This window comes from Rhineura floridana, chromosome 11, assembly GCF_030035675.1.
Source record: "Rhineura floridana isolate rRhiFlo1 chromosome 11, rRhiFlo1.hap2, whole genome shotgun sequence".
Lineage (NCBI taxonomy): Eukaryota > Metazoa > Chordata > Lepidosauria > Squamata > Rhineuridae > Rhineura > Rhineura floridana.
This window is the reverse complement of record NC_084490.1, coordinates 58,893,386-58,921,155: the sequence shown is the minus strand read 5'-3', so window position 1 is coordinate 58,921,155 and position 27,770 is coordinate 58,893,386. Positions and strand designations below refer to the sequence as shown.

The 27,770-nt window shown below is 42.7% G+C and overlaps 1 protein-coding gene across 2 annotated transcripts in view; it reads right to left on the bottom strand.

Moving 5' to 3' along the window:
* Window positions 1–27,770, bottom strand: part of KCNH6 (potassium voltage-gated channel subfamily H member 6) — a 131,401-nt gene that overhangs the window by 14,105 nt on the left and 89,526 nt on the right. For both annotated transcript variants that reach the window (XM_061589611.1, XM_061589612.1), the window contains 6 exons: window positions 16,553–16,978; window positions 14,871–15,270; window positions 9,974–10,173; window positions 3,286–3,538; window positions 1,560–1,753; window positions 1,243–1,342 (listed from right to left, as the gene is read on the bottom strand). In XM_061589611.1, coding sequence (XP_061445595.1) covers window positions 1,243–1,342; window positions 1,560–1,753; window positions 3,286–3,538; window positions 9,974–10,173; window positions 14,871–15,270; window positions 16,553–16,978 — 1,573 coding nt within the window. The remainder of the gene's footprint in view (window positions 1–1,242; window positions 1,343–1,559; window positions 1,754–3,285; window positions 3,539–9,973; window positions 10,174–14,870; window positions 15,271–16,552; window positions 16,979–27,770) is intronic.

The window sequence follows — 27,770 nt, the reverse complement described above, 5'->3', positions numbered from 1 at the left end:
TCCAAGCTGCATATAAAAATATGTTTATTCAGAGAAATTCACACTAAAACGCTTAAGGTTTGTCATGAGGATCTTTTTTTAAAAAAATTGCCAATTGCTGTGGAAATGTGGGGAACTGAATTTAAGATGGGGAAAATGAGAAATCGAGAGATCCAGAATGGACGAATCTTCCTATCTCTAGTAGCATCACATTGCAAAATCCCCACAAGGCTGGTTGTGATATGTGTTGTGATGTGCACAGTAGAAAAGACCTTAAGAAGGGGTTAGACAAACTTATCAAGGACATGTTTATCAGTAGCTGTTAGTTGTGAAAGCTAAACGGATCTCCATGTTAAAAGGCAGCATATTTGTGATCACCGAAAGAAGAAAGAGCAGGGGAGAAAGCTCTTTCCATCTCAGTCTGCATTGTTAGCTTCCCCAGAGTGACTGGCCTGTCACAAATCAGAGGCTTCTGGGCTGTAATGCTTTATATGTGGGTCTTCCTTGGAAAATGGTCCGTAAGCTTCAGTTAGTGCAGCATGTGGCAGCCCGCCTGATTAAAGGCAGCCGCCGGCGGGATCATATCACCCCAGTCCTCAAGGAACTGCACTGGTTACCAGTGGTTGCCCGGGCCAAATTCAAGATCCTGGCCTTAACCTTTAAGGCCCTTTTTGAAGCCGGCCCACTCTACCTAAAGGATCGCCTCCATTTTCATCAGGGGAGCCGGCTAACAAGATCCTCCTCGAACGGTTCACTCCTTATTCCCCCATTAAGAGCAGCGAGACTGGTGAGGACCAGGTCCAGAGCCTTTTCAGTAGTGGCTCCCTCACTATGGAACTCGCTGCCAACTGACCTTTGCCAGGCCCCCTCTTTGCTCTGTTTCCGTCGGGCCTTGAAGACCTGGCTCTTTAACCAGGCGTGGGAGGGGGGGTTAGGTTGGCAGTGTGCAGCTTTGGGGGTGTTTTAACCTTTAATTTTTAATGCTCTCTGTTTATGTTTTTATACGAACTGTATTTGTATTTTGCTGTATGTCGCCCAGAGTAGCAGACTAACCTCTGCCAGATGGGTGTCTAATCAAATCTAATAAATAACAACAACAACAACAACAACAATAATAATAGATGAACCTTTGATCTGGCCCAGCATGGCATTTCTTACGTTCTAGTGATGGGAACAGTCAAGAGGTGGCAGTGATGGCCCTGCTGCCTTCCTTGCTCCATTCTTAATCCAGGAATCCTGCAATGTCCCAAGAGGTTGACTCACCTATTTCGTTCCCTTTGCAAAGGGAATGCTTATGGCGACGTGCCTGGCGATAGCTGCATGCATACTCCTCACTGAGGGATGAGCGAGGAACGCTGCCTGCCTGAGAGAGAAACATAACAGTCGTGGTTTCCCCAGACCCATTTTACACCATTCACTTCATTCTTTCCGTCCAAATATTCTGCTTCTCCTAATCAATTGAGGTGCAGAGGATTTTAGCAGTGACCTAGCTTCAGTTAGCTTTTCTCCCCCTTCCACCTCTCCCTGGCCTCTTTCTCTCCCTCCCTCCTCCTCGCCTCACCCCTACACCAGATACTCACATCTCTCAGGTTGAAAGTTATCTCCAGATTGCTCCAGAAATTATCTGAGAAGGCTGGATACATATCTAAGACTTCCAGGAGGTCCTCCCGCTGGATCTTGTGCAAGTCACAATAAGTGAGGGCTCGCACGTCTGCACTGGATTTCCCAGGCCTGGCGTAGAGACTGATAGGCTCCCCAAAGATGTCATTTTTCCCTGCACAACACAGGAAGTCCTGTTAGAGTACAACTGTGTCTCTGCTCTCCTGGGAGAGACCATTTGTCCACTTAACTCGCCAGCCTGTGAGCTAGGAATTGTGCAAATAAGGAGTGATGACTCTTTGATCTTCCACTCTCACAGGTGAGAACATGAGCACCAGCTATCTAAGCTGGGACATACCTACCGAGCTTTGCAGTTAAAAAAATAAATTAAGGAGTATCTGTACATCTGTCTCTGCTTCCTCAGGGCTACCATTTACCCTACGTGGACATAAACTGGTGGTTTTGTCCATCTGAAATAGTCAGCTTGTGTTGCTGTTTCCACCCAAAGAAGTATCAGCAAGCACTATGGTCTTCTTCCCATTCTTAACGTTATGTAGGCAGGCTGACTTTTCACACAGTGGTGCAGTTATGTAATTTTAGACTGAACTTAATGATCTCATGGGAGGCTCCCTTTGGATGGCCAAGTGTCACTTATGAAGCACGCACTTAACATTTCACTTCTCCCCCATCCATTCCTTGCTTTACAGTTGCTTCTATATTCTTGATAGAACAAAAAGCAAACAAAACGTCACCAACACTGATTTAAAAAAGAGACACTCAGAGCATGTGGAGTTCCATATTGTAAACTCACTTAGATCATAGCACTGTTGTAACAGTGAGAATAAATTTGCCTCTCTTTGCCTTGATACATATCACATTTACTTGGGGAAAAGTACAATTTTACTATAGAAAGGATAATATATTTTCAAAGTAAAAATAATGAAATGGGCATCAGTAACCATGTTATATGCCTGCCTTGCCATCCCCAATTACTGAGCATTACAAAAATAATGCTGTGGTGATCAGCCTCAGCCCCAGTGGGCCCCGGTGCCAACCCAGGTGTTGATGTAGTGCCTGTCTGCTGCTTCCCCCATCATCTGCCACTCCATGGGTGGTCACTGGGGGCCTCCTGGACTGTGGGGCCCTGGAGTTCGGTTCTGAGGTCCAGCCCTAACTGCACCACTGACATTACAGGGTGAGGAGAATCACTGTGCAATCTTCTCTGCTGAGCTGGTTTTTCCCCCAGGGGGAAATAGAAGTATGCCAGCTGCCTCTTCTGGTTTTCTACTGGAATAGGCAGCAGAGGCATATTTCCGGTTGAAGAAAGAGTGCTACAGAGAGAATGATAGACAGAGGATGATTCCCAAAGGGTTTTTATTGTGGGATGGGTGTTCCTCATGCATGCATGTTTTGTAGAATTCACATGATGCTATTGTCATCAAATGCCAGCCAGTATTCTCCCCCCACCACCTTAATTCGGATTTTCCCTTTGGGGAAAATCCACTAAATTAAAAAAAAAAAACAGCCCTGTTGCCAGTGGCCCGTTTGCAACATCTGAACAATCCATTCACAATATTAAGCTGTCTGGATGCACTCAAAGATGCAATTTGACTCTCCTTTGATTGCCTATTACTTGCTGCCACAAGTGAACAGGTCTTTCTGCCCACCCTCCCCACCCACCCCAGTTCCCAAGGAGAATTCTTTCACCTAGGATGGCCACAACAATGTCCTCCCTGAGGATCTCGATGGAACCACGCGAGATGAAGTAGAGAGTGGTGAGGACATCTCCGTAATGCACCAGGGTATCACCGGGTGGCGCATGAGTCGTCTTGAACTTCATGGCCAAGGCCCGTAGGCAACCTTTGCTAGCTCCTCGGAAGGCCTTGCAATTTTGGAGTAGGGTGCGGTTGAGATGGAGGCAGATATCAGCTTGCAGGCAGTCAGGGAACCCTTTCAGCACCTGAATGGGAATGAAAGTATGCATATATGAGTGGGTGGAGTCGGAGAAAGATGCTGCTGTCTCTCTTCCCCACTACTTCCCCTTATCCTGGAACAGTGTGCCATGCAGCAATTAATTCAAGTTGCATCAGTTATTTAGAGGGAGAAAATTCAGCTAGAAACCCATTTTTAAATGTTTACCTGTAATTAACTATGGCAAAACTTTCAGGGCTTTTCATGAGCTTACAGAGACATTTTGAAACTGTTCTGTTAATCCTTGCCTTAGCCCAGGTTTGGGGAACCTTTGGCTCTCCAGATGTTGCTGCATCTCCCTGGCCTCATCATCCCTGGGCATCGGCCATGCTTCCCCACACCTGCCTTAAAGGCATAAGCCAAAGGTGTGTGCTCCCCACTTATCTGTCTTTTTATATCCTCTTCTCCTGTCCCAAGATTTCCTGCTTTTAATCAGAATGTTTGTTTAGAGCAAGGATGGTTAACTGATACCCATCATCACCAATTTGTCCATTTCTCATTTCATATTGCTGGATCAGACCAAAGGTCCATCTAGTCCAGTTTTTTTTTTTTTTGCTCCACAGTAAGATGTCCGCAGCTAGGACAGGAGTGCAATAACACTCATCCAGCAACTGGTATTCAGGGGCGTACTGGCCCTGGTACTGGAGATAGCCGTCATGACTAGTTAAGACAGAAGCAGCATCTTGTACACTGCTTCTGAACTAGCCAGCTTGCTTCCTGAAGGTGCTATGAGGCATTGCTTATTCCTCAGCCAGCAGGTGCCTCTTTTCCATTAGGATATGTAAGGTCATCGCTAGGGTTGGGCAAAAATTTCAATTCAGTTCACACTTCAAGCCGAATCTATCAAATGTGCGCTTTCCAAAATGACATGAGAACCGAAACACAGCCGTCCTTTGGAATGCACACTTATTTGAATTTTGCAATGCAGTTCGCCAACCAATGTTTACAAAAATGTACATATTAGGGGAAAGTGTACCTAAAAAGGAATACATGAATGAAAATAACATGCAAAATGCATTATATGATGAGAAATGGCTTGCAAAAATGTGTACATTAGTCAAAACTGCTTACGGAAATGCATTGATAAGGTGAAATTTGCACTAAAATGCTGGAGAATTTTCATGAGGATTAAAAAAAATCACAAAATGCCACAGAAATGAGAACTGAATTTAAGATTGAAAAAATGGGAAACTAAATGGACAGCTATTTCCCTCACTAGCAATCACAGAAGCCTCTATGTCCCATTTGCAACGGGAAGGATGCTCCAGGCTCTACCACCTGGGGCTAGACTCTCCCTAAACAACCTAGGATAAAAAAGTTGGCCACCCGAGTTTTGCCTACTGGGAAGTTAAAAGAGCATCGGTGCAGTTCTGTTAATCTGAATACATTTTGAGTGAAGGAAGGGTGAAGCTTCAATGAAGTGGCCCTCCTGCTTTTCAGCAGGCAGGTGGATGGTGGGAAAAAATGTGCACGTCCCAACTACTTTAGTTACCTGTTAGTAATTATTTTTTGTCTTGTTCTTTGTGGAACTTGGTTACATTCTTGATCATCGTGACATCTTGTTGCAGTGAGTTCCCTCAAACTAAGGCTGTATCACGTGACATTCTTTTTGTTGTTTCAGTTTTAATCGTTGCAACAGATTTCATGCCTCTTCCAGATTTGTGCCATCACTTCCTGTTACAGCAACCTACTTTCTGTGGCATATTGGAAGGGCCTGGCAGCTACAGTTTCCCAATTTGTTTGATTGCAGCTAAGATCTCTGACTAATCTTGACAAAGGTGGATGCACATGATTTATTTTGACAAATTCTGCTTTGAGATGCGCATTGCAAGGGAGTTTTGTTGAGTGGTGAGTCAGATTCTATTTGCCTCAGCCAGTGCTTAAAGCAGCCTTCCCCGTCCTGGTGCTCTCACCTCAGATGTTTTGGACCACACATGAACATTTGGCTGGAGCTGATGGAAGTCCTAAACATCTGTGTTGGGGGCACACAATTGGGGAAGGCTGCCGTAGAGCATAATATGGAAAGTTTTTTCCCAATGTACAAGGACTGTTCCATCTTCCACAGGATCTATATTGCAGCCTTCCTCTTCAAATGCTACTTTGGGCTTCGCTATTGATCCTCTTCACTCCCTTTCCCAACAGACTAATTAAAATGGATTGAAGTTTATTTAGACACCATCCTATTCAGTTTTTGCTTAGCAACCAACCATGTGGAGGAAAAGCTGAATCAATATGGCTTTGGAACCTCTTACACCCAGAAAAAATGGACCTAGTTTAGAATGATAGCCTTCAGGTTTTCACATCAATGTCATTCCTTGAAAACAGGTTGGCAAGGCATTTGTGCTTGACCTGGGGACTCTAATAAGTCCTTCTGGCTCTCTCACATTATGATTCTATGACTGGGATTTATGGCAATGATCGGAGGAGGCAGATGCCCACTTAGCCCTCAGTTCTCGATTGTTTCCAACATTATTTTTTCCCAGCAGCCATCTTGTTATGTTTCAAGCCAATTCACAAAATCAAATGAACAGTATGTAGTTAGTCTATAGTCTAAACAGATCTGGGCTGGGTTCTGTACATAGTGACACCATCTTGCAGCTATTTTATCACTTCGTACATCACTTACTACACCACTGCAATGCTACTAAACATGATGATGGCAAAATAACAATTGACTGAACAGCAAGGTAGTTATGCAGTCAAACAACCTCTGAATGCAGCCCAGATCCATACAAGCCGCATGTATATTTCACTGTTCCCCTCAACTCCCAATTTATATCTGATAGCAAAACAGATATTCATCTAATCAGTCTTTCCCTTTTAACTTTTTTATTTAATTTTTTTGTAAAGTTGCAATTCAATGCATTTTTCAATGGCTCAGTTATATGGGTTTTAGTTGATTGATTGATCTGTTAATTTTGCATACAATACCTCTGAAGGAAGAAGCATACCTGATGCACATATGTCATACCAGGAACCATTTAAAAGAGGCATTGCCTCCAATATGAAAGAAAGGCGAATGCTTTCTAAGGTGTTGCTTGCCATCTGCAGTTTTCACAAACATTTGAATTAGATATATTTTAAATGTTCTGCCCAGTCCTATAAATCTGGGAATAAGTCTCATTGGATAGGTGACCTGAACAGTTTCCTTCCCAGCTGGTTATTATCAGCACTTTGAAACTTTAAGACCTGGTATCTGAGTTTGCATTTTTCCTCCCCTCTCCCTCTCTCTATTTTTCTTTTGTGCCGTGACTTTTTTATTGTAAGCCTGAGGGCAGGGAATGTCTTGTTTGTTTATTTGTTTGCTTGTTTATTGATCTGTCAGCTACTCTGGGAGTCTTTTCTTGTCAGAAGAGCAGGGTAACAATGCTTCAAATTAATAAAATGCATAAATAAACCAAACGGGGATTGCTTTTTAGTCGACAGACATAGGATTGCAGAGCAAACATTGCCTAATTCTTTCTCTTTTACAGGCCAACAAATTTATCTGATTTGGGTGCATAAGTGTACAATGTTCACTGCAGTTCTTCAAATGGCAGTCTCTGAGACGGGAAGCATCTACCCTTAGCTGCCTTGAGTGCTTTGTCTGAAGTGGAAAAGCACGATACAGAAGTAAAAATAAAATAAATAAAATAAGGGAAGGGCCGTAGCTCAGTGGCAGAGCATCTGCTTTGCATACCAAAGGTCCCAGAGTCAATTCCAGGCATGTCCAGAGGGTCCTGGGAAAGACCCTTAGCTGAAACCCTGGGGAGCTGCTGCCAGTCAGTGTATGGTAGATGGACTCAGTAGAAGGCAGTTTCCTAGGTTCCTAACTTCCTGCTGCCTGAAGGGAAACAGTACAGATAGGGGTGTGATTAGCAGTGGGTAGGGATGAAAAGGGATAAGATAAAGTACCTGCTCCTAGCTTCTGCTCTCAATTTTATCTTGATTATTCATCTCATAGTTCTTAAGGTTTATTTATGTACCTCTCAAGGCACATTCTTCAGATTTCAGATGCATAAAGAAAGTTATTCCCACCAAACCTACGACCTGGTGCCAAAGGGCACCCTGATTACAGAACACACCTGGAGGTTTGGCTGGTGCCAATGTTGTTTAGCTTTTGGTGCCAGCTGAAAACCTGCATCTTCTGTCTGGCTTTTTATTTAACGTAGGATGCCCAGAACTGCAGAAAATACTATATTGTTGATTTAAACTCAATCCAGGTAAGACTGAGACGCTGTTGGTGAGTGCTTTTTCCGCACAGATGGAAGATGTTCATCCTGTTCTGGATGGGGTTACACTCCCCCTGAAGGAACAGGTTCATAGTTTGGGGGTTCTTTTCGATCCTTCCTTGTCACTCGAGGCTCAGGTAGCCTCGGTGGCTCGGAATGCGTTCTACCATCTTCGTCTGGTAGCCCAACTACGCCCCTATCTTGGCAGTGACGACCTCGCCTAAGTTGTTCATGCTCTAGTGACCTCTAGATTGGACCACTGTAATGCACTCTACGTGGGGCTGCCCTTGAAGACGGTTCGGAAGCTGCAGCTAGTGCAAAACGCAGCAGCCAGATTATTGACAAGGACCAGTCGGTCCTCACATATTACACCTGTTCTGGCTCGTTTGCACTGGCTGCCAATTTGTTTCCGGGCCAGATTCAAGGTGCTGGTATTGACCTACAAAGCCCTACACGGTGTGGGCCCGCAATACCTGATGGAATGCCTCTCCCGCTATGAACCTACCCGTGCACTTCGTTCGACATCTAAGGCCCTCTTCCAAGTACCGAGTCATTGAGAAGCTCGGAGGGTAATGACAAGATCCAGGGCCTTTTCTGTGGTGGCCCCCGAATTGTGGAACAGTCTCCCTGAGGAGGTACGCCTGGCGCCTACGTTGTTATCCTTTCGGCACCAGGCTAAAACCTTCCTATTCTCCCAGGCATTTTAAATGCATTTTAAATACATTTTAAATATATTTAATATATATTTATTATTTTATATATTTAATATATATTAAGTATTTTAATGTGTTAATTGCTTTAGTTGTTTTGATATTGTTTAGCGCACTTGTATTTTATATTGTACTTTTGTATGTTGTACACCGCCCAGGCAGCCATTGGTTATGGGCGGTTTATAAATGAAATTAAATAAATAAATAAATAATAAATAATAAATAAAATGTTGCTATTTATTAGTTATGTATTTATTGCTGTAACCCACCCTGGGGTACTAGGATGGTGGGAGCTAAACTGTTAAAAATAAATAAATAAGCAAACTAAGAAACAGAAGTTGCAAAAACTAGGCATAACAAGCCAAAATATATGATGCTTGCAATAATACAAATAGATGGTATACAAATTTCAGAATCCTGGGAACTGTAGTTTACCTGTCATAGAGCTACAGTTCCCAGCACCTTTAACAAACGACAGTTCCCAGGATTCTTTGGGGGGGGAGCTATGCACTTTAAATGTGCTTTAAATGTATGCTGTGTACATAGCCAAAAAGATACTAATTGATGAGATAAATTTCAAGGTATATGAATGCGGTCTAAAAAACTACAGATTATTGAAAGTGGACATGTTGCTTCGGACAACTCTAGAATGTGTTTTAAAAGGGATGGCTCCCAAGGACAAACTGGATATTGTATCAGAGGCATGTGTAACAATCCCCCAACTTTTTTCCCCAATGAAAATCAGCTGCAAGAGATCAGTTGCCAGTTTTGGTGGACGAGTGTTGAGGGAGCTGTTTAACACTTCCCCCTTTTTCTAGTCAAAATCCTACCCTCCTTTCTAGGTGCTTTTCCACTAACGGCTGAAAAGATTGCACCCAAGAATAGAAACATAGTGTGTGGGGACATTTTAACCAGAAACACATTTAGAGGGGAAAGAGTTAAGCCCTTCCCTCTGCCATTCCTCTGCACCTCTGAAGCAAACATTCAATTTCATCTCCCTCTCTTGTCTCCCTTCCTCAGATGAGCAGAGGAGAAAGAAAGAGTGCGAAAGACCCCAGCAGATTTTACATCCTTGCTTTCATCTAGCCCCACCTCTATCTGGCTCCAAGAGCATGTACAACAACTGAAAAAACTCTTCTCGTCACACCACAGAGACTTCCTGTATTGTTTTGGCTTTTGAATAAATATTGTTTTATTTTTAGTGGCCAAGCCTTGTTATCAAATGTGATTACTTTCTGTAGTGGCTGTCAAAAGACCACATTGTATGTGAATATACAAGAACATGGCTGAGGCCTTTAGGAGCCAAGCAGCACAGGCAAGGAATCCCAAGGAATCTTGTGAAGGAAGGAACCCGGGTTAAATCCAGATGTATTTGGGATTTGCAGAAGCTATCTTCCTAGCTATCTAGTTATCTAACTATCCAGCTCTCTAGTTATATAGCTATCCAACTCTCCTCTCCAAAGTCAGGTCTTTGCTGCGCAACCAACATCTTGTCTAACTCACCGCATTCATGTCGATTCCATTGGTGTAGGACCAAGCATGCTGGAAATACTCTTCAAGGCGCTGGCGTAGTGGGTTAGGGATTTGGTGGAAGCGGATGAATTCCTTAACTCTTAGCATCTGGGTATGGTAGCGAGCTGTGCCTGAGTACAAGCGCTGTATGATAGCAGAGACGTTGCCAAAAATGCTGGCATACATGAGAGCTGAAACAAGAAGATATGGATAAGCATTAAAAGTTGAAGAAACCATTGTCTGGAATTGTGGTCCCTGAGGATAATGTACACGTGAAATGTTTGAGGCCTGCCCAGACATGCATTTAGCCATAGATACCACAGAGATATTTGTGGTTTATTGATGATAATGTCCTGAGTGGTCATAGGAAATTCCTTGTGAATTATAAGAGAGATGGTGGATTTTTTTTTTTTAAAAGAGTAAAGCACGTAGGGTTCATGCCTGTTTGGAAGCCACATTGTCTGGCCTAGAAACCCTAAACCAGTGGTAGCCGATGTGGTGCCCTCCAAATGTTGTTGGAGTCCAACTTTCATCAGCCCTTTCCAGCACAGACAATGTTCAGGCATAATTAAAACTGTAATCCAGTAACATCTGGAGGATACCACAGTGGCTACCCCTGCACTAAAGCCTAATCACAGACGTGTGGCGCATGATTAACAGGGTGGCCACTTGCTCATCACCAAAAAAGAGAGAAAGAGAACATAGATTTGCATAACAAGGGCTAAGTGATATGTACAGATATATGCATATGCTAATTTAGATGTAAAGATTCAAATTTAGAAATAATGGCTATAATTTAAACAGAAATACAACACTTAGCAGATGACCTGTGTGGCTGCTCATTCTGCTGTCCAGGTGCTAACTAACTGCTGTTGGGCAACTTCAAGGCCCCTCCTGCTCTCCCTTCTTAGGGCTCTTTACCTTTAAACTGGACTTGGACCAGACAGATAGAAGTCTTCAAACTGAAGACTCCTCCAAAAAGAGGTCTGTTCGTCAAATATCGGACTGTCCTCTGTAAAGTAGGACAACTGCCATTTTGAAAGAAAAGAAACAGTAGCTTTAAGGGTGGGGGCTTTCAACAAGGTTCTCTGTCCTGCCCCCGATATGCTTTTTCCTGTCTCCTTTCTTGTAGGCCTTTCTGTCTTTTTATAATCCCTCCTGCTGCTCCTTGGAACCTTCCCTATTTCAGCAGTTGGTGAATCATAAAATCAAAACCAAGGCTATACCCTTCAGTTTTTCAAAAACAGAAATTGGAAAGTGATATGGTAAGTGACTCTTAGCTCCCCTGGATGTACCCATGGGACAGTAAAATAACTGGGCTTGCCATAGAGAGGAACCAACTCTCTTAGTGGTAGCAGGGAAAAGGGGAACTCAGCCAATGAAGAGTGGGAAAAGCGGGGGGCGGGGGCAGCATATGCCTTCCAAATATTTGCAGTGGAAGCTGCTCCATTAGGACAAATGGGCACTGCCCCACCAACTTCAGCTGTGATTCCTCCAAGCCCACCTGCTTACCAGTCCAGGGGGTTACCCTGGCTATCTCCCTCCCCTCCTCCTCCTCAGTCCCAGGGTTGCCCTTGCAGAACTCAGCAGGGAGAAAACTAGAATGAATTGGCTCTGCCAGTCATTGGATCTGGCTCCACCTACTGTTGCGCTCCCTGTTTTCCGCCCAGTCCCAATAAGCACCAGTTGCCACTGAACATTTGGGAAGACTCTGAGCCAGTGCCAGCTTCCAATGTGGAAACCTCATCAAGTTGCTATCCACCTCCCTTTCTCCCTTAGAAGCAAGGCTCAGTCAGGGCTCATCCACACGGCGATTTAGTGTGTGTCTGGTGCTACTTGCATCCCCTTTTAATTCACATGGTTCACATGATGTTGCAGGCAAGCAGAAGCTATAACGCAGTTTCCCCCTTTAAATGAGTATTAACCCAATCTAATTATCATGCGGAAAGGAAAGGAAAAACCATCTCAGCTGCATAGCGCTCCTCCTTGTAGGCGCTTTGCTTCAATGTTGTTTTTTAGTGGGTGGGCTCTCTTTTAATGCCCCATCACCCACTCCCTCTCTGTGCTGCCACAGCCGCTACCTACTTTGCGTTTTCACTCACACACACACACACCCGGTCAGGGGACAATGGTCAGTTTTGGGTTTTTTTTGGTCAGTTTCATTTTTTCTTGTTAATTTCACACGGAGGCGCTCTCCTGGTTTCAGCCTTGAACCAGAGGGAGTAAACATGTAAAATTAGAGAGTGGGGCCACAAGGAAACAGCGACACTAATCCTTCCCAGAAGAACACCTACTAGTGTGAATGGAAAACAGTGGATTTGAAGCTACCAGGTGTGGATCTTGTAAATCTATCACGATGGTAAAAGCAGCATCTTTAGTATGAAGGTATGCTCCCATGAGGATAAACCCACAGACTGCTCTCCCTTCTGCTGTGCTGGCTGGGACTGATGGGAGTTATAGTCCAAAACATTGGGAGAGCACCAAGTTGATGGAGGCTGCTTTAGACCATCTTATTTTCTCTGTTGACATGGAAATAAAACTTGCCCATAGGAAAGCATGGGGAAATTTTAGCACAGCTGTGATTTGGTGACAATGTGATTCTGCCTTCTCTCCCCCTAGAAATGATAGCAAAGACTCCTGTCTTTGGCATTCAGTTTTAATCTGAAAGTTCCCTCTCCAGACAATGAGATGAATCGCTCTACATTGTCTTATCTCTTTATCTTCAATATTCTGAAGATCCTGGAAAGCTACAATGCCAGTTTTAAAAGGTTTTTTTTTAAGTTTGTTTTAACTCTCCTGTCCTATTTTAACTTACAAGCCTATTTCTGCCTACCTGAAAGGAGTCGCATGAGTATGCAGATAACACAACCTAATTTTTCAGTGCCCCCCTTTTAGTTTCTAGGCACTCAGCCACCGAATTAGCCATCTATTAGAGCAGGGGCAGGGCTGGATTTAAACTTGTTGTGGCCCTAAGATATAACATGAGTGAGGCCCTTCCTTCTTCAACAAATAATAAAATTTTTGAATGCAAAATACGGGCTGTACGGTTAAATGGAATTTGATAGTCGTGTAATATAGGTATTAAAAATGCAAGTTATATATGTGAACATTATTTAGGTGTTTGTCAAACACATAACACAATTAAACAGTATAATATAAGGTTATAATATATAAATTAGATATAATTTATATATACATGCAGGCTGTTTTCTGCAAGAATCCAAAAGGCTGCATGTGTACGACGTTCTATAAAATTGTTTACTGTTTACTGTTGTCAGCAAGTGAGCTGTAACAATGATATTCAATACCTAACAAAAATTATCTTCATTTTGTATGATGTGTATGGTTTCCTGGAGGCAACGTTGTAAACATTTCTTTCTTTTCTTTCTAATGCAAGGCCCCTCGTAATGTGAGGCCCTAAGCTGTAGCTTGTTTAGCTTGTATGTAAATCCGGCCCTGAGCAGGGGTCTCAAACTTTCTAGCCTCAGGGCTCACCTAAGATGGCTAATAACTTTCGAGGTTCACCCTTTACACAATGATTGGAGATGAAGGCAGAGTTTGGCATCATTGTCTACTATTATCTAATCCAACTTCGGAAATTGCTGAATGCTTTGCCACAGTGTTTTCCATGTTGCAAGGAGTTCCAGAGCTTAGTTTTCCTCATGCTAACTGCCAATGTTTGTTCTGAAGGTATTGTGACAGCCTCCTTATTTCAGCAGAATTTGCTATCTTTTTCTGTTATATTTTGCCTTTTTCTTTTATATTTTTATATTATATATATTTACACAAGGGTTTTTCTTCTATATTTTTCTTTCCCACCCCCACCTACCCCTTAAATGTATTTTTACTCATCTCCTATAATTTCTTCTCTCATTCTCCATTCACATTCAACTTGAATCCTATCTCCCTCCCACCAAAAACATCTGCCAATTTCTTTCATCCCTCCTCCCTAGTCTTTTTACATTTACTTCTTTCTCCTGTAACAGCTTTCCTCTCTTATCTCCCTTTATATCCCCAGTTTGCTTGTTTCTTATTAAATATTAACCTTTTATCTCACTTTCTAATTTCCTTCAATAGGCAAACATCAATGAGATGCAATAAAAGAGGGAGCTTCTATAAACTTAAAAGCAGAGAGCATAATTCTGACAGATGCAGCTATTCTCATTTCTGCTACACTATGACTCAATAAACGAAACATGCCAGAAATCCCTCTTCTACAGCACCATATTACCCCTGCTTAGTTGCATTTGACCATCCTAGGCATTATTCTGAGTTTTGTTTCCCAGCAGACCTTGTTTTTACTGGCCTTGAACCAGACAATGTGATACCCCACCCGCCTTTACTTCAGAGTAGCTCTGAGGCATGCCTATTGAAACAAAGATATTTTAGTGAGGAAGATCCAGAAGGACAAGTGCAGAATCCACAGGGGACAGCAGAGTTCTGGGTCCAAGTCACAAAGTTTCTGGGACAATTGAAACCTGGGATATTTTGGAGGTGCACTGAAGGAAAAAGGGGAACTTGCCATCAATGAGGAGCACTTGGAAATAGGGCTAGAGCAGGGGTCTCCTCAGACCATCCTCCCTCCCCAGCCACCCCCTCTTTCCCCAGGCCTTGAGTATTTCCACATCTTCCTTGAGTATTTTTGACTGGCTGGAATGTGCCCTTCAATTCTTATAGTGGCTCTTGCATTCCTGGATGAAGGATAGAGAGGGGTGTGTGAGAAACTAGTCTACTGTACAAAGGTAAAATTTGCTCTTCCCACTTTTTGCCTCTGGACCCGCCCACCATTGGCATGTGGTCCTTGGAAGGTTGCCCAGAAGTGAATGTGGCTCACAGGCTGAAAAAGGTTCCTTGCCCCTGGCCCAGGGGAGAGCACAGAAGCACTTACAGCCAATCAGCATGACACAGATGGAAAAGATCTTCTCAGAGTTGGTATTTGGTGAGACGTTGCCAAAACCCACACTGGTGAGGCTACTGAAGGTGAAGTAGAGGGCTGTCACATATTTGTCCTTGATGGAGGGGCCAGATGAGAGGTCACTGTCATTGTAGCGCTTGCCAATCTGGTCACCGAGGTTGTCCAGCCATCCAATCTTATGCTCCATGTAGGGACGCTCCACATTGCCAATGGCATACCAAATGCAGGCAAGCCAGTGGGCAATGAGGGCAAAAGTGCACATGAGCAAGAAGAGCACAGCAGCCCCATACTCAGAATAGCGGTCCAACTTCCGGGCTACTCTCACCAGGCGTAAGAGCCGTGCTGTCTTCAGCAGCCCTATCAAAGTTGTTGTCTAGAAAGTGGATGAAGAGACAAAGAGAAATAATGTAGAAACAAAACAAGCAATGAGCTAAGTAACAGGAGTTGTAGATACAATTTACACTTTTAAAAAAATGTGTGTAAGTTAACACAGGTGTTGAACCTGAAAATTGTAGTGCAGGAGGTGTCATAAATGCATCTATTTCAGAGAAAAGAGGCTGAGACAGAAATCATTTCCAGACAGTCACTGTGCCATATTATCTCTCCTAAAGTCAACTATATTACAATTCCCACTTTATTTAATTTCCCCTTTTCTTAAGGCATCTATGCAATTTTTTTATCATGATACTCCTATAACCCTCATTTGCCTCCTGACACTCCTGAATGGTCTCCAGTTACCACAAACAAGATAAAAGAATGAATACAGCAGCTAAAACCTGGGAAAACTCCAGGTCCAGATGGTATCCCTCTGGAATTATTCAAGCAAAATAGTAATTGGTGGACCCCTTTGTTGGCCTCTCTTTTTTCGCTTATTAATAAATCAGGTAAAATTCCTTCAACATGGTTGAAAGCCATTATAATACAGTAGGGCCTCAGGAAACCAGATTTCAGCTAAACATCACAAAAAAACTTCCTAACTGTTAGAGCAGTATGACCATGGAACCAATTACTTAGGGAGGTGGTGGGTTCTCCAACACTGGAGGTATTCAAGAGGCAGAGCCACCTGTTGGATATGCTTTAAGTTAGATTCCTGCATTGAGCCAGGGGGTTGGATTTGATGACCTTATAGGCCCCTTCCAACTCTACTATTCTATGATCTCTATCAATAATGGATATGCCCTTCTCACTTGTGGAAGCTCCTCTTCACCAGCTGGCAGAGAGGCACCTCTGCCCCATTCTTTCCTCCTCCAGTCAGCAGATCTGGGCATTAGGATTACTCTGTCAGTTAGCTAGCTAGCTAGCAAGTAAGTAAGTAAGTAAGGTAATAAGTGAGTAAGTGAGTAAGTGTGTTAAATGACACATGCTGAAGCCAGAGAGCTCTTTGTGGCAAGGCCTATAGATTCTGCTGGGAATTGTTTTATTTCTAACCTTCCCTTTCCTACGAGATTTCTGTGACTTCCCTCCCCCCCAAAAAATCCATGGAGGATGTGTGTAAGGCACTGATTCTGTCTCCCCTTCAAAATGTCTGGAAGCCTCCGAACAGCACTCTTTCTGTTTCAGTGTGTTCACCTGATATGGGTCACATGCTTTGAAATTTTTCTTGAAAATAAGAAGGCTTAAATTTTGTATATGTAAAAAACTTCCCTCCATCTCACCTCATCTGATCCAGAGCGGAAGATGAGCAAGTCAAAGGGGATGGCTGCCACCATGTCAATGAGAAACCAGCCCTTGAAGTAGTGGATGGCAATCTTTGCTGGATGGCTTACTACCTCATCGTTAACATTAACATAAGTGGTGCGGAAGTTGATGATGATGTCGACGATAAACATGATGTCTACAATGAGGTCAATGATGTAGAGTGGGTCACATGAGTAACTGCAATCTGAACGCTTCTCCTCCTGCTCTTCATTGAGCAGGAAGGCAGCTGAGTAGGGCGTGAAGACAGCTGTGTAGATGACCAGCAGGAGGATCAGCCAGTCCCATACTGCTTTGAAGGGACTGTAGTGCAGGATGGTCCATCGGTGAATGCGTGGCGCCTGCAGCTTGTACTCAGGGAGGACGTCAGCTCCCAATGACAGGACCTGCCAGGAAAATAGATATCAATGAGTGATATGTACAATTTTGGATGAGGTGCTGTGTGACTAGGATTCTGCAGCCATGGAAACGAAATATGGCAGCTGTGACCATCTATATGAAATATCACGTTTGCATCACAGTACAATTGGTGTGTTTTGCACAAGGGGGCGTTTCATTCTTTAGAATTTGACATGTACTTCTAGCTCAAGAGTAGGGAAAGACTGCAAAATATATAAGTGAACATCTGTGTACACAGAGGGCCATAAAGCAGGATTGCTTGATTAGAATTTGAGGGGGGGGGGTTCAAAAAGCCTCTTATATTTCATGCTATACATTTAGATCTTTCTTTTTAAAAATGGCTGCTTAAAAGAATTCAGCTTAGTTTCACCTTAGAATGCATGTGATAAAAAAATGCAAGGAAAGAAAAGAAGTCCCTACTCTTATACCTCTGGAAGGCCTGCTAAATAGCCTCTTCTGTTTCTAAAATGGTTCACCACTCCTTGCCTACCTATTCATTTATTTCATTGTATTTTGGAAGCTCTGTGAAAACAACAACAGATTGACTAACAGACAGGAGTGCTAGGAACTTGCTTAAGAACAACTTGCTTGCTCCCCCTGCTCATCCTCTGGTCATGGTACACTGCTACTTGTACCAGCACAATGTAGATCTGACCTCTTTTCTTGCAGGAGCAAACTCAAAGGCATCATTAGACACAAAAACTAACATAGCAACACCAACAGCCATTTGTGCAGCAGATTCGTCCATCTCTAGCATCGGCTATTACCAATGGCAGAAACACCGTAATAAAGTTATGGAACCCAGTCCATACCTGACACTAGGGATGGATGAATCTGTCAATTTTGGTTTTTCATTTTTTCCAATCTGAAATTCAGTTAGCTGTGTTTCTGCATTAGTTTACAATTTAAAAAAGTTCTTATGAAATTCATTAGTATGCTAGTGCATAATCTCCTAATATACACATGTTTGTATGCCATTTTGTCCAATACAGACATTTCTGTAAACAATTTCCTCTAATTACCCTCCCCCTGCCCTGGCAAAGAAGGTTTTGTCCTCCTTTGGTAGCAAGGATTCCAGTAGATTGTATTTGTATTGGTATCTGTGTGAGAGGAATAAACTTTGTGCAAGGAAAAGGGATAGGAACCTGGTGGACAAACAGAAATGAATAGTTCAATGGCAAGGTTAAAAGAAGTGTCACCATGATGTCACTAGTAGCTCACTAAGGAAAACCAATGCAATGTGGGTTCAAATCTCACTCCTGGAAGACAGAAATGTTTTCTCTGGAAAGTAAAGCCTTGCTTTCGAGTATTGTGAATGCAAAAGAGAACACTATCAGGAATAGAACCAAGATCTCCCTCCTGTGACAAGCACCCTGACCACACAGGCAAGGGGCACGCAAAAGAAAGACACAGGATGGTATATTTGTATCTATGGCATTCCATCTCTTTTCTTTTAATGGCAATACTCTGTTTTACCAAGCCTTTTCCTCAGCAAGCAACACCTTCCATCACATGCTGACTAATGCTGCTATCAGAACATTTATTGTAGGTCCAATACTTGTTCTCTTTATATATGAGGATGCAAGGACATGTATTAATCTTATTATTTCATCTATATTACTTTCCCTCTTGGTAGTAATCGAGCAATAGGTATGAGATAATGAAGACAACAGTATATTTATTATTTCACATGTGAAAGGTGCAACACAAGAAGCCACTTTATTCTCCTCTAGCACATATATTTACATTACTAGATTTTACTAATTATAACTACTAATTATTCCTGCTTACATTCATCCTCAGTCTCTTCCTAGATCCCCTTCAAATCCTAAACCCCTTTTATTTTTATCTAAATCTTCAGCTGCCACAGATCTAACTGAATCTAAATCCCACCCGTTTCTTCTCACCCCTCACTCACCTCTAAACATGTCACACGTCTCCTTCCCCCCACTCTCTTAGCCAGTCATCATCCATATGCAAATACTCATGCCCTGTCACTCATTTTGCTCACTCTCAAGCACCACTTAGCATGAATAATACACATATAAGATGATATCACAGTATCCTAGCCTCCAATATGAATTCTTTTGTGCCCTATACCCTCTTGTATGGAACCAAGCCATAGCTGCAAGAACGCGGAATGGCACAGATGCAAAGCACAAAAGGTACCTATGGCCTCTCGGGAGAAAGAGCTGTGGGAAAAACCCATGCAAACACGCCTGAGGCAGTGTGGTTCTGTAGCCAATTAGAGGGACTGGCACATCGGTCAATAGTCATTCATGCCCCATGATAGCTTCCATTTTGCCCTAGATCTTTCCTCCCATCTAGCCACATCTCCCTCATGGACATTTGATTGATTGCAAATGTCTCCCAGTTAGTTTCCTAGGTAGACATTATTCATCTGTCCCTCTCTCATGGGAGCAGCACTGCTAGGATGATCACACAAACAGTAGCCAGAGGATGGGAGGTGGAGACAGGCGAATATTGAGCTTTTGGTACTGCAGGGACAAGGCCCTGGTAAAGATCCAGATCCTCTGCCCTGGTGGAGAAACCTATTGCCTCTCTCCTATTGTGTGCCCTATAACAGAGACATAATGGAGACATTATCTACTCACACAAAATACATGTGAATAGCATGGAGTGGGGTCATGCTCCTGTTGCTGGTCCTGATGTTGCATGTGCCCTTGTCCCTAAAGGGGCCCATATTTGCATTCAGCTGGATGTGCATAAGCCCTCCACACAATCAGAACTCCTTTTTTAATAGTCTCAGCAGTCTTGACAATGGGGCACACAATGGAGAGAGAGCAATGGGTTTCTCCATCGGTGCCAATGGAAATTTCACTTTCAAGGCTAATAGCAGCTGGGGGGGATGTTCATTGGGACTATGACTGGTAGAGAAAGTATTAATCCTTCTCAAGTCACCATACACTGTGGTCCCAATCCTGATCATCCCCTCAAAAGTCTAGAATTGTAGTCAACTCATTTTTATTCAGAGAAGACCCACTGAAATCGATAACCATGATTAACTTAAGTCCATTAATTTCAATGGATTTACTCTGAGTAATAGTTAATGGAATACAACCACTAGACTTGCTAAATGCGATCATGCATTACTAAACAAGCAGGGAAGACAACTAGTGTGGTGTAGTGGTTAGAGTGTTGGACTACAACCAGGAGGCCAGGGTTTGAATCCCCACACAGCCATGAAGCTCATTGGGTGACCTTGGGCCAGTCACTGCATCTCAGCCTCAGAGGAAGGCAATGGTAAACCGCTTACCATGAAAACCCTATTGATAGGGTCGCCATAAGTCGGAATTGACTTGAAGGCAGTCCGTTTCCATTTTTCAAACAAGCAGGTGCTGGAAAAATGCTGGAAAAATACAATAAAATGTTGCAGAACACTTCAAGTATTTGGTACAGGAGTGCAATCTGGGAATCTGCCAAGCCTGGGAATAATATGGGTGCAACCTTGTTTGGCAACTCCTGAAAGCACATTTGTTCATTCAGGTTTTTGGGGGGTTATTGATACCTGGCCTTGAGAACTGCACTGATTACTTGCTTTATGGCTGTATTTTAATTTGTCCTTACTGTAATTTTTAAAAATAGATTTTACATTTTGCTTATTGATTATCTTAAGGTTGGAGCTGCCCTGGAGTTGGTATGGAAGGCAGTTTCTAAATGTTATAAATAATAATATAACTAAAGGCGTAATGCTTCTTCAACAGAGTGGGAAGACTTTTGCAGCATAGCCTTTGACTCCCCTTTTCTCCTCACTTGCTCAGATGCCTCCATCATCTCTGTCAAGTGAAATAAATGGATGACATTTGAAAACATCAAGGAACAAATTGATCTTGTGAAAACTTTCCATTTTCTTGTCCAAGAAGTTCAAAATGAAAGTTCAGAATGAGAAATAATCTTGGATCGTGCTGTGACCTTCTAGGTGGTGGTGGGACTGTGGAACTCCTTCCTTGTGGATATTCACTGGATTCCCTCCCTGACTCTCTTTAGGTCAAGAATGAGAAACATCAGGCCCCTCCATCTGGCCCTCAGGACTCTTCTCACGCCATCCCACCTCCTCAGTCCTCACCTGTCATCAGCTCTGCTCCACGCGCTCTTCAAGTCCTTTTACTTTGCTGGAATGTGTTCTTGATCTGTGATAAGCCTCTTGCTTGCCTGGGTGGAGGATAGAGGTGTGTGTGTGCGTGCATGTGTGCACGCCTATATAGAAATCTCTAACTCTATTAATTCTGCTGATCCACCACTCTTGTCTCTGGCTCCCCTATTTTCTGCATCTGGCTCAACCCACCACTGGCATGTGGTCCTTGGAAAGGTGGCAACAAGGGAATGCACCCCTTGGGCTGAACAGGTCTCCCTACCCCTGCTTTAGATTATTAATAATGAGTTTATTTATTCCACCTGGCTTGTACTGTATGATCTGCTGTTTCAAGAATCATATGGATTCATAGAGCAATCTGAAATACCAATTACTCTGGGGTGGGGAGATGTGCAGCTGGTGTGCTAACAGAACAGCCAATGTATCCTATGCATGCTCAGCCCAATAGAGGAAGTTGAAATAATCCAGAAAACACAAAAACAGAGAAAAATGGCAGATATGCTCACAGTGTTCCTGGAAACACTGCCAGTGACAATTGGTTATGGACTGCACCAGTGATGACATTCATACACCACAGCGAGAACCAATGAACTTATGATGATGGGGACATGGCCTCAGCACACACCCTGCATCACAACCACACACAAAACATGCAAGATAACACCACAGCATCTGTTATTCCTCAGACCCAGTGGCCCAACCAGCAACAACCCCGCTACTGGACTGTCAGAGTCCCCAGGCAGGGAGCAATATGGATTCCATTATGCTACTCACAGGCACTGTTTTGGAGCTCAGTACCTAAAGTTACTGAGCCCTGGGCTCCTACTGGGAGAAAGAGCGGGATATAAATCTAATTAATAAACAGATAATAAGGGGGGAAAGAGCACTGGGCAAAAAGTTTGCATAGACCTTAAGAGTGTATCAAACTAATGATGGAAGAATTTGTCGATTTCAATTTTCTCAGTTTCTAAATTTTCTAATCTTAATTTCAGTCCTCCACATTTCTGCGGCAATTCATGTTTGTGTCTTAAAAAGATAAAAAATCACCAGCATTTTAGTATGATTTTCTATTAACAAAGACTTTTTTGTATGCAGCTTTGAGTAATGTAAACATTTTTCCAAGCGATTTCCCCTAATATAATGCATTTTTGTACAGTATGTTATTTTCACTAATATATTATTTTTTATGCACAGTTTTCCCTACTGTATTAATTTTTGTCAACATTCTTTGGTTAGAGACCTGCATCACAAAATTTGGATAAATACGAATTTTGAAGGATTGCTGTGTTTCAGTTCTCATATTGTGTTGGAAAATGCAAATTTGATAGATTGTCCTTCAAATACAAGGAGAATCAATTACACCACCTTAGGGAGGTGGTGGTTTCTAAAGAGCTTTGCAAGTGCCCCTTGGGCATTTTGCAATAGTTTACAAAGACCTGACTCCTTTCAATGTTAGCAAGGGGATACTCATACACCTCTAGTTCTACCACCACCTAGTACCACTCTTATGTGGAATTTTCTTTCAGTGACAGACTTCAACCACTTTGTTACCTCCTTTTGGTCACTCATGATTGTTTAGGAGGTAATTTCCTGAGTAAAGCTCTATGGAGTGGACCTTAATTGATGTGACCATTCTATCACCATCTATTGATCAAGAATGGCTCCCGTTGTAGTTGGCAAGAACTTCTGCAGAGAAGGCTTCATCAAAACCTTGTGCCCACTCACCCACCTGCAATTGGAAGAAGGGGTGACGCCATCTTGTCCACCTCAAAGAGCAAAATGTCTTAGGCTGGCCCTCTTTGAACTCTACAACATGCCTGCAGGTTTCTGTATGAAAATAATCCTCATCTAGGTCATCAGATTCCTAAAGCATAAGTATTCTCCCTAGTTCAGAAGATTGCACTTACCTTCCTCAAATAGGGAGTGATCCATAAACTTTACCTATTGACTCACGGCTGCCAATTCCCAAGAGCTCAAAAGTGAGGTTCACAGACCCTTTGCACAATTTCCACTAACATATAAAAGCAGGCCTAATTTTAGATATATTTTTCATGGCAACTGCATTATTTTTAAGGTGCTAACAACAGCTGGGGTAGTGAGTCATGCACTGGTCTAAGGTGGATTTATCAAAGAACCTTTGTTTTCCATTTATTTTTAAGGCTTAATTTGTGATCTCTTATGCCTTAAAGGAAAATATCCCCAAACCCAACAAATGGGTGAATGGGATGGATCTTTTAACCTGATGTTAGGGTTACCAGGTGTCCAGTTTTCGCCTGGAGACTCTGGTTTTCGGGGGTCATATCTGGGTCTCTGGGTAAGTCACCTTTATGTCTGGATTCTTAGCTTTCATTTAAAAAAAAGTTTTCTAGGTGGTCTGCTTCAAAAGATACACAGGCATACCCCACTTTAACATACGCAATGGGACCAGAGTGTGTATGTAAAGTGAAAATGTACTTAAAGTGAAGCAATTATCTATGCATGTACTGCACTGCAATCGTCACTAGATGGCAGCGGTGTCATGCCATTAAGTGTCCGTTATTGCGAAGCACGTACGTTAAAGTGGGGTATGGTGGCGTATGGAGCATGTAGTTTATAGCGAGGCGACTTTAAGTGAAGCAACTTTAAGCGGGGTATGCCTGTAAACCAAAATGTCAGCCCCCCTCAACTTCTGTTAGTACTAATCCCTGCCCTTTCAGATCTTTTGCCTATAAATGAAGTCAGGGTTGTGATTGACAAGATTTGTTGACCCCTAAGCACCATTTCAAGTTCTGAGAACAGTTTCCTTTTCCTGCTTGTCTCACATCCGGAATTCAGTAAATTCATAGCTTTCAGCAGCACAAAGAGTACTTTCTCTGTACAAGATTGGGACTTGCGTCTGAGTAAATGTGCACAGGATTGCAGTACAACAGAAAATCACAGCAGAATCTTGGCGGACATACACAGTACACAATTTTAGTTATAGTTATAATAAAAGTGTGCATGCAGGGTTTTTTAATTACTTGCAAAATGGCATATTATACATTTTATCTTTCAAATAATTTTTGAACAGAAGGTTGAAAAAGTGTACGTGCTGCAGTGTTATACTTTTCTAATTAGGAGTCAAACAAGTTTAAATTTTACTGGACTGTTGAAGAGGGCAGTTTATTTGTCTAATTCATAAGGTAGGGCCCTGCTTCTCAGCACCCCACTTTTCGGTGTTCCGCTAATACAGCTCCAGTGGGGCAATCAGCTGGAGGGGGGGCTGGAGCTTTCCGCACTCCAGCTGATTGCGCCGGAGGAGGGGAAGATCAGCTGTAGGGTGCTACAGCTAATCTTCTCCTCTTCTGGCATGATCAGACTCCCCAGCTTGAGCTGATTGCGCCGGAGGAGGGGAAGATCAGCTGTAGGGTGCTACAGCTAATCTTCTCCTCTTCTGGCACGATCAGACTCCCCAGCTTGAGCTGATTGCGCCGGAGGAGGGGAAGATCAGCTGTAGGGTGCTACAGCTAATCTTCTCCTCTTCTGGCACGATCAGACTCCCCAGCTTGAGCTGATTGCGCCGGAGGAGGGGAAGATCAGCTGTAGGGTGCTACAGCTGATCTCCTCCTCCTCTGGGGCAGTCAGATTCCCGCACTCCAGCTGATTGTGCCGGAGAAGGACAATTCCTTATTACAAAGAATCTCCATTAAGTATATTTGAAACAATCAGCTATAAGATAATTTTGAAGTTACATCTTATTTCCGCCCCTGACGAAGGCCAAACCTGAGGTGGCCGAAACGCATTGGGCTCATTTTCTTTTAATAAAACACTTTGGATTACCTTCACAAGCATTTTTTTTTGGCATCTTGGGGTTTTCTCCCCCCCTTTTTTTCTTTCTGATGAAGTAGATGCTATCCACCTTTGCTGTATAGCTGATCTCCTCTTCTGGCGTGATCAGACTCCCCCGCTTGAGCTGATCATGCTGGAGGAGGGGAAGATAAGCTGTAGCGTGCGACAGCTGATCTTCTCCCCGGGGTGATCAGACTTCCGCACTCCAGCTGATCGTGCCAGAGGAATGGAAGATCTGATCTTCTCCTCCTCTGGTGCAATCAGTGGGTTAGATTCCAGACCCCCACTCTACAGCTGATCTGCTTTTCAGCGGTTTTCGCTTTCCAGCGGGGGTCTGGAACCTAACCTGCTGCATGAGTGGGGCCCTACTGTAACCTGTTTTGAAAACCTTCCCAATATGAAGCTTTCCTGGGAGTAAAGCTGCAATGCTAATTCCACATGCCTGGGAGTTAACTCCATTGAATTCAGTAGGACTTACTTTTGAGTAATTAGGTTAGGATTGTGCTGAAAATCATTGGGACTTTTGAGTGAACATAGAAAAGGACTGTGTTGTAAATCTTTCTCCCCCCCTCCGATCCTTTATTTTTTTTAAAGCAGTTAGGCAGGGCTTACTTAGGTGTCACTGCTTTTATTTGGCAGGAAACTAATACTTAAAAAAATGTTCTGCAATGGCCAACTGGTTTTGACAATAAACTATTGTATGGGATGTATGTATATTTACATCTCCAGTGTGTGTATATATGGAATATTTCCAACAACCTTTTGAGGTAGGGTTGGAAACCAAGGGAGCTCACAATAAGAAATAAAGCCATTTAAAATCCAATAACCTTAAAACAAATATAAAACAGTTGCAAAGCAGCTTAAAGTGGCATGATTCTGAATTTTGGATTGGGTGAATGGTTCCTTTCCTTAAATTGCAGTGTTATGCATGCTTTCTTGTTTGCGTAAGCCCCATCGAATACATTGGGACTTGCTTCTGAGTAAACATGCATAGGATTGCACTATAAATATCTTTACAGGTTGTGTAAATAATAAACATTTTTTACATTCATTCTTATATACATATTTCTTCATACTATGTCTTGATATGTACCTGATTTCACACTATGGTTGTAAATTATTATTTACAAATGATTATTTCCTCTACATTTTAAGTGTGCCCTTCTTCCTTGGGGTGGTCATGGTCCCCCTCTGTTGTTTTCACCCTGAGGGGCAGATTAGGCTGAGAGATGGTGAGTAGCCCCTGGTCACCCAGTAAACTTTGTAGCTTATTTCCATTTTAAAATTTAATTAAAATGCTTTCTATGCAGGCAAAGTTTATGAAGTAATGCAGATCCACATAATACATTCAAAGCACATCCAACTCGCATTTAAAGCACTTGACTATCCTCAACGAATCCTGGGAAGTGTAATTTCCCCCTCACAGTTATAGTTCCCACCTCCCTTAACAAACTACGGTTCCCATAATTCTGTGATGGGATTCACGTGCTTCAAACGTATGTTGAATGTGCTTTAATTGCATGGTGTGAATCTGCCCTAGTATGCTGTGCATTCATTAGTGAACTTAAATCAACCATTTTAAAAGACACTTCTTTAAATAGGGAAAGGGTTGCAAGCAAAGCCCCAAAATTCAATCTCTGGAAGAGACTACTGACTGGAATCCTGGAGAGCCAATGCTAATCCATGTCAGCAGTACTGAGCAAGATGGTACCAAATAGTCTGAGTTGGTATAAGGGAGATTCCTTTGTGCCTAAAAGAGGAAAGAGACCCAAGGGCCACAGTGACTCTGAAATTTATTTATGTATTGTATTTACAACATTTATATACAACTTCATTGTAAAAAAACCTCAAAGCAGTTTATAGAAGGAAAACAATAAAATTATTGGCAAAAACAGTTAAAGACAGGTGTTTAAAAGATTCAAAATAATAAAATCAACAATGAGTTGAAAACACTTAAAAAGCGTAAATAGCTTCTACATGCCTGGGTGGGCTTGCCTAAACAAAAATGTTTTTAGCAGATGCCAAAATAAGTACAATGAAGCATCTGCCTAATGTAAATAGGCAGGGAGTTCCAAAGCATAGATACTATCACACTAAAGGTTTGGTTTCTTACAAGGGCAGAAGTACTATGTGGAACCCGTAACATGGAAAGCACACCATGAACGGCCTGGAAGCAAATTGGCAACCAGTACAGATTTCAGAGCAGAGGTATTATGTGCTCATAGGATCTCATTCATGTCAGCAATCATGCGGCAGCAGTTTGCACTAACTGCAGCCCCCAGGTCAGGTTGTGCTGCATGGAGATTTCTGTGACCTTGCCTGACTGGCTGCTAGGACTTTTTTCATTTTGGTTAGGAACCCTGTGGTTGTGGGATGCTATGTCTTACTCATAGGAATTTTGTCGTGGTTGGTATAGTATTGCATTTAGGAAATCGTCACTGTCTTTCGTTTTTCTATTTGCATTTCATTTACCTCTGACCTTACTCCCTTACATCCATAGAAGCAACAACAGTGGTTCCATGTGGTCAGCTCAATCCCCTTAAACCCACTGATGATGCACCTTGTTATTTGCATGATGGTTTGTTTCTTGCCCAATAGTGGTAAAAGAGAATTCACATATTAGGAAGTGTGGCTTCAATTGCTGTTGTTCCCAATCTACTGCCTGTGAAGGTAGACCAAACCATGTGTGTTTTCTCTCTGTCAGTTATTACTCACTGGGATTGGGTTGACTATCAAAGTGAGTTTATAGCAACCCACAAAGCAGGCAGGAAAGAGTAGAGAATCTTCTTAATTCTTACCCATTTCTCAAACCTCTCTCTGCAGTGAAGGGTCAAGTCTGTAAAGAAGTTTGGAGCAGC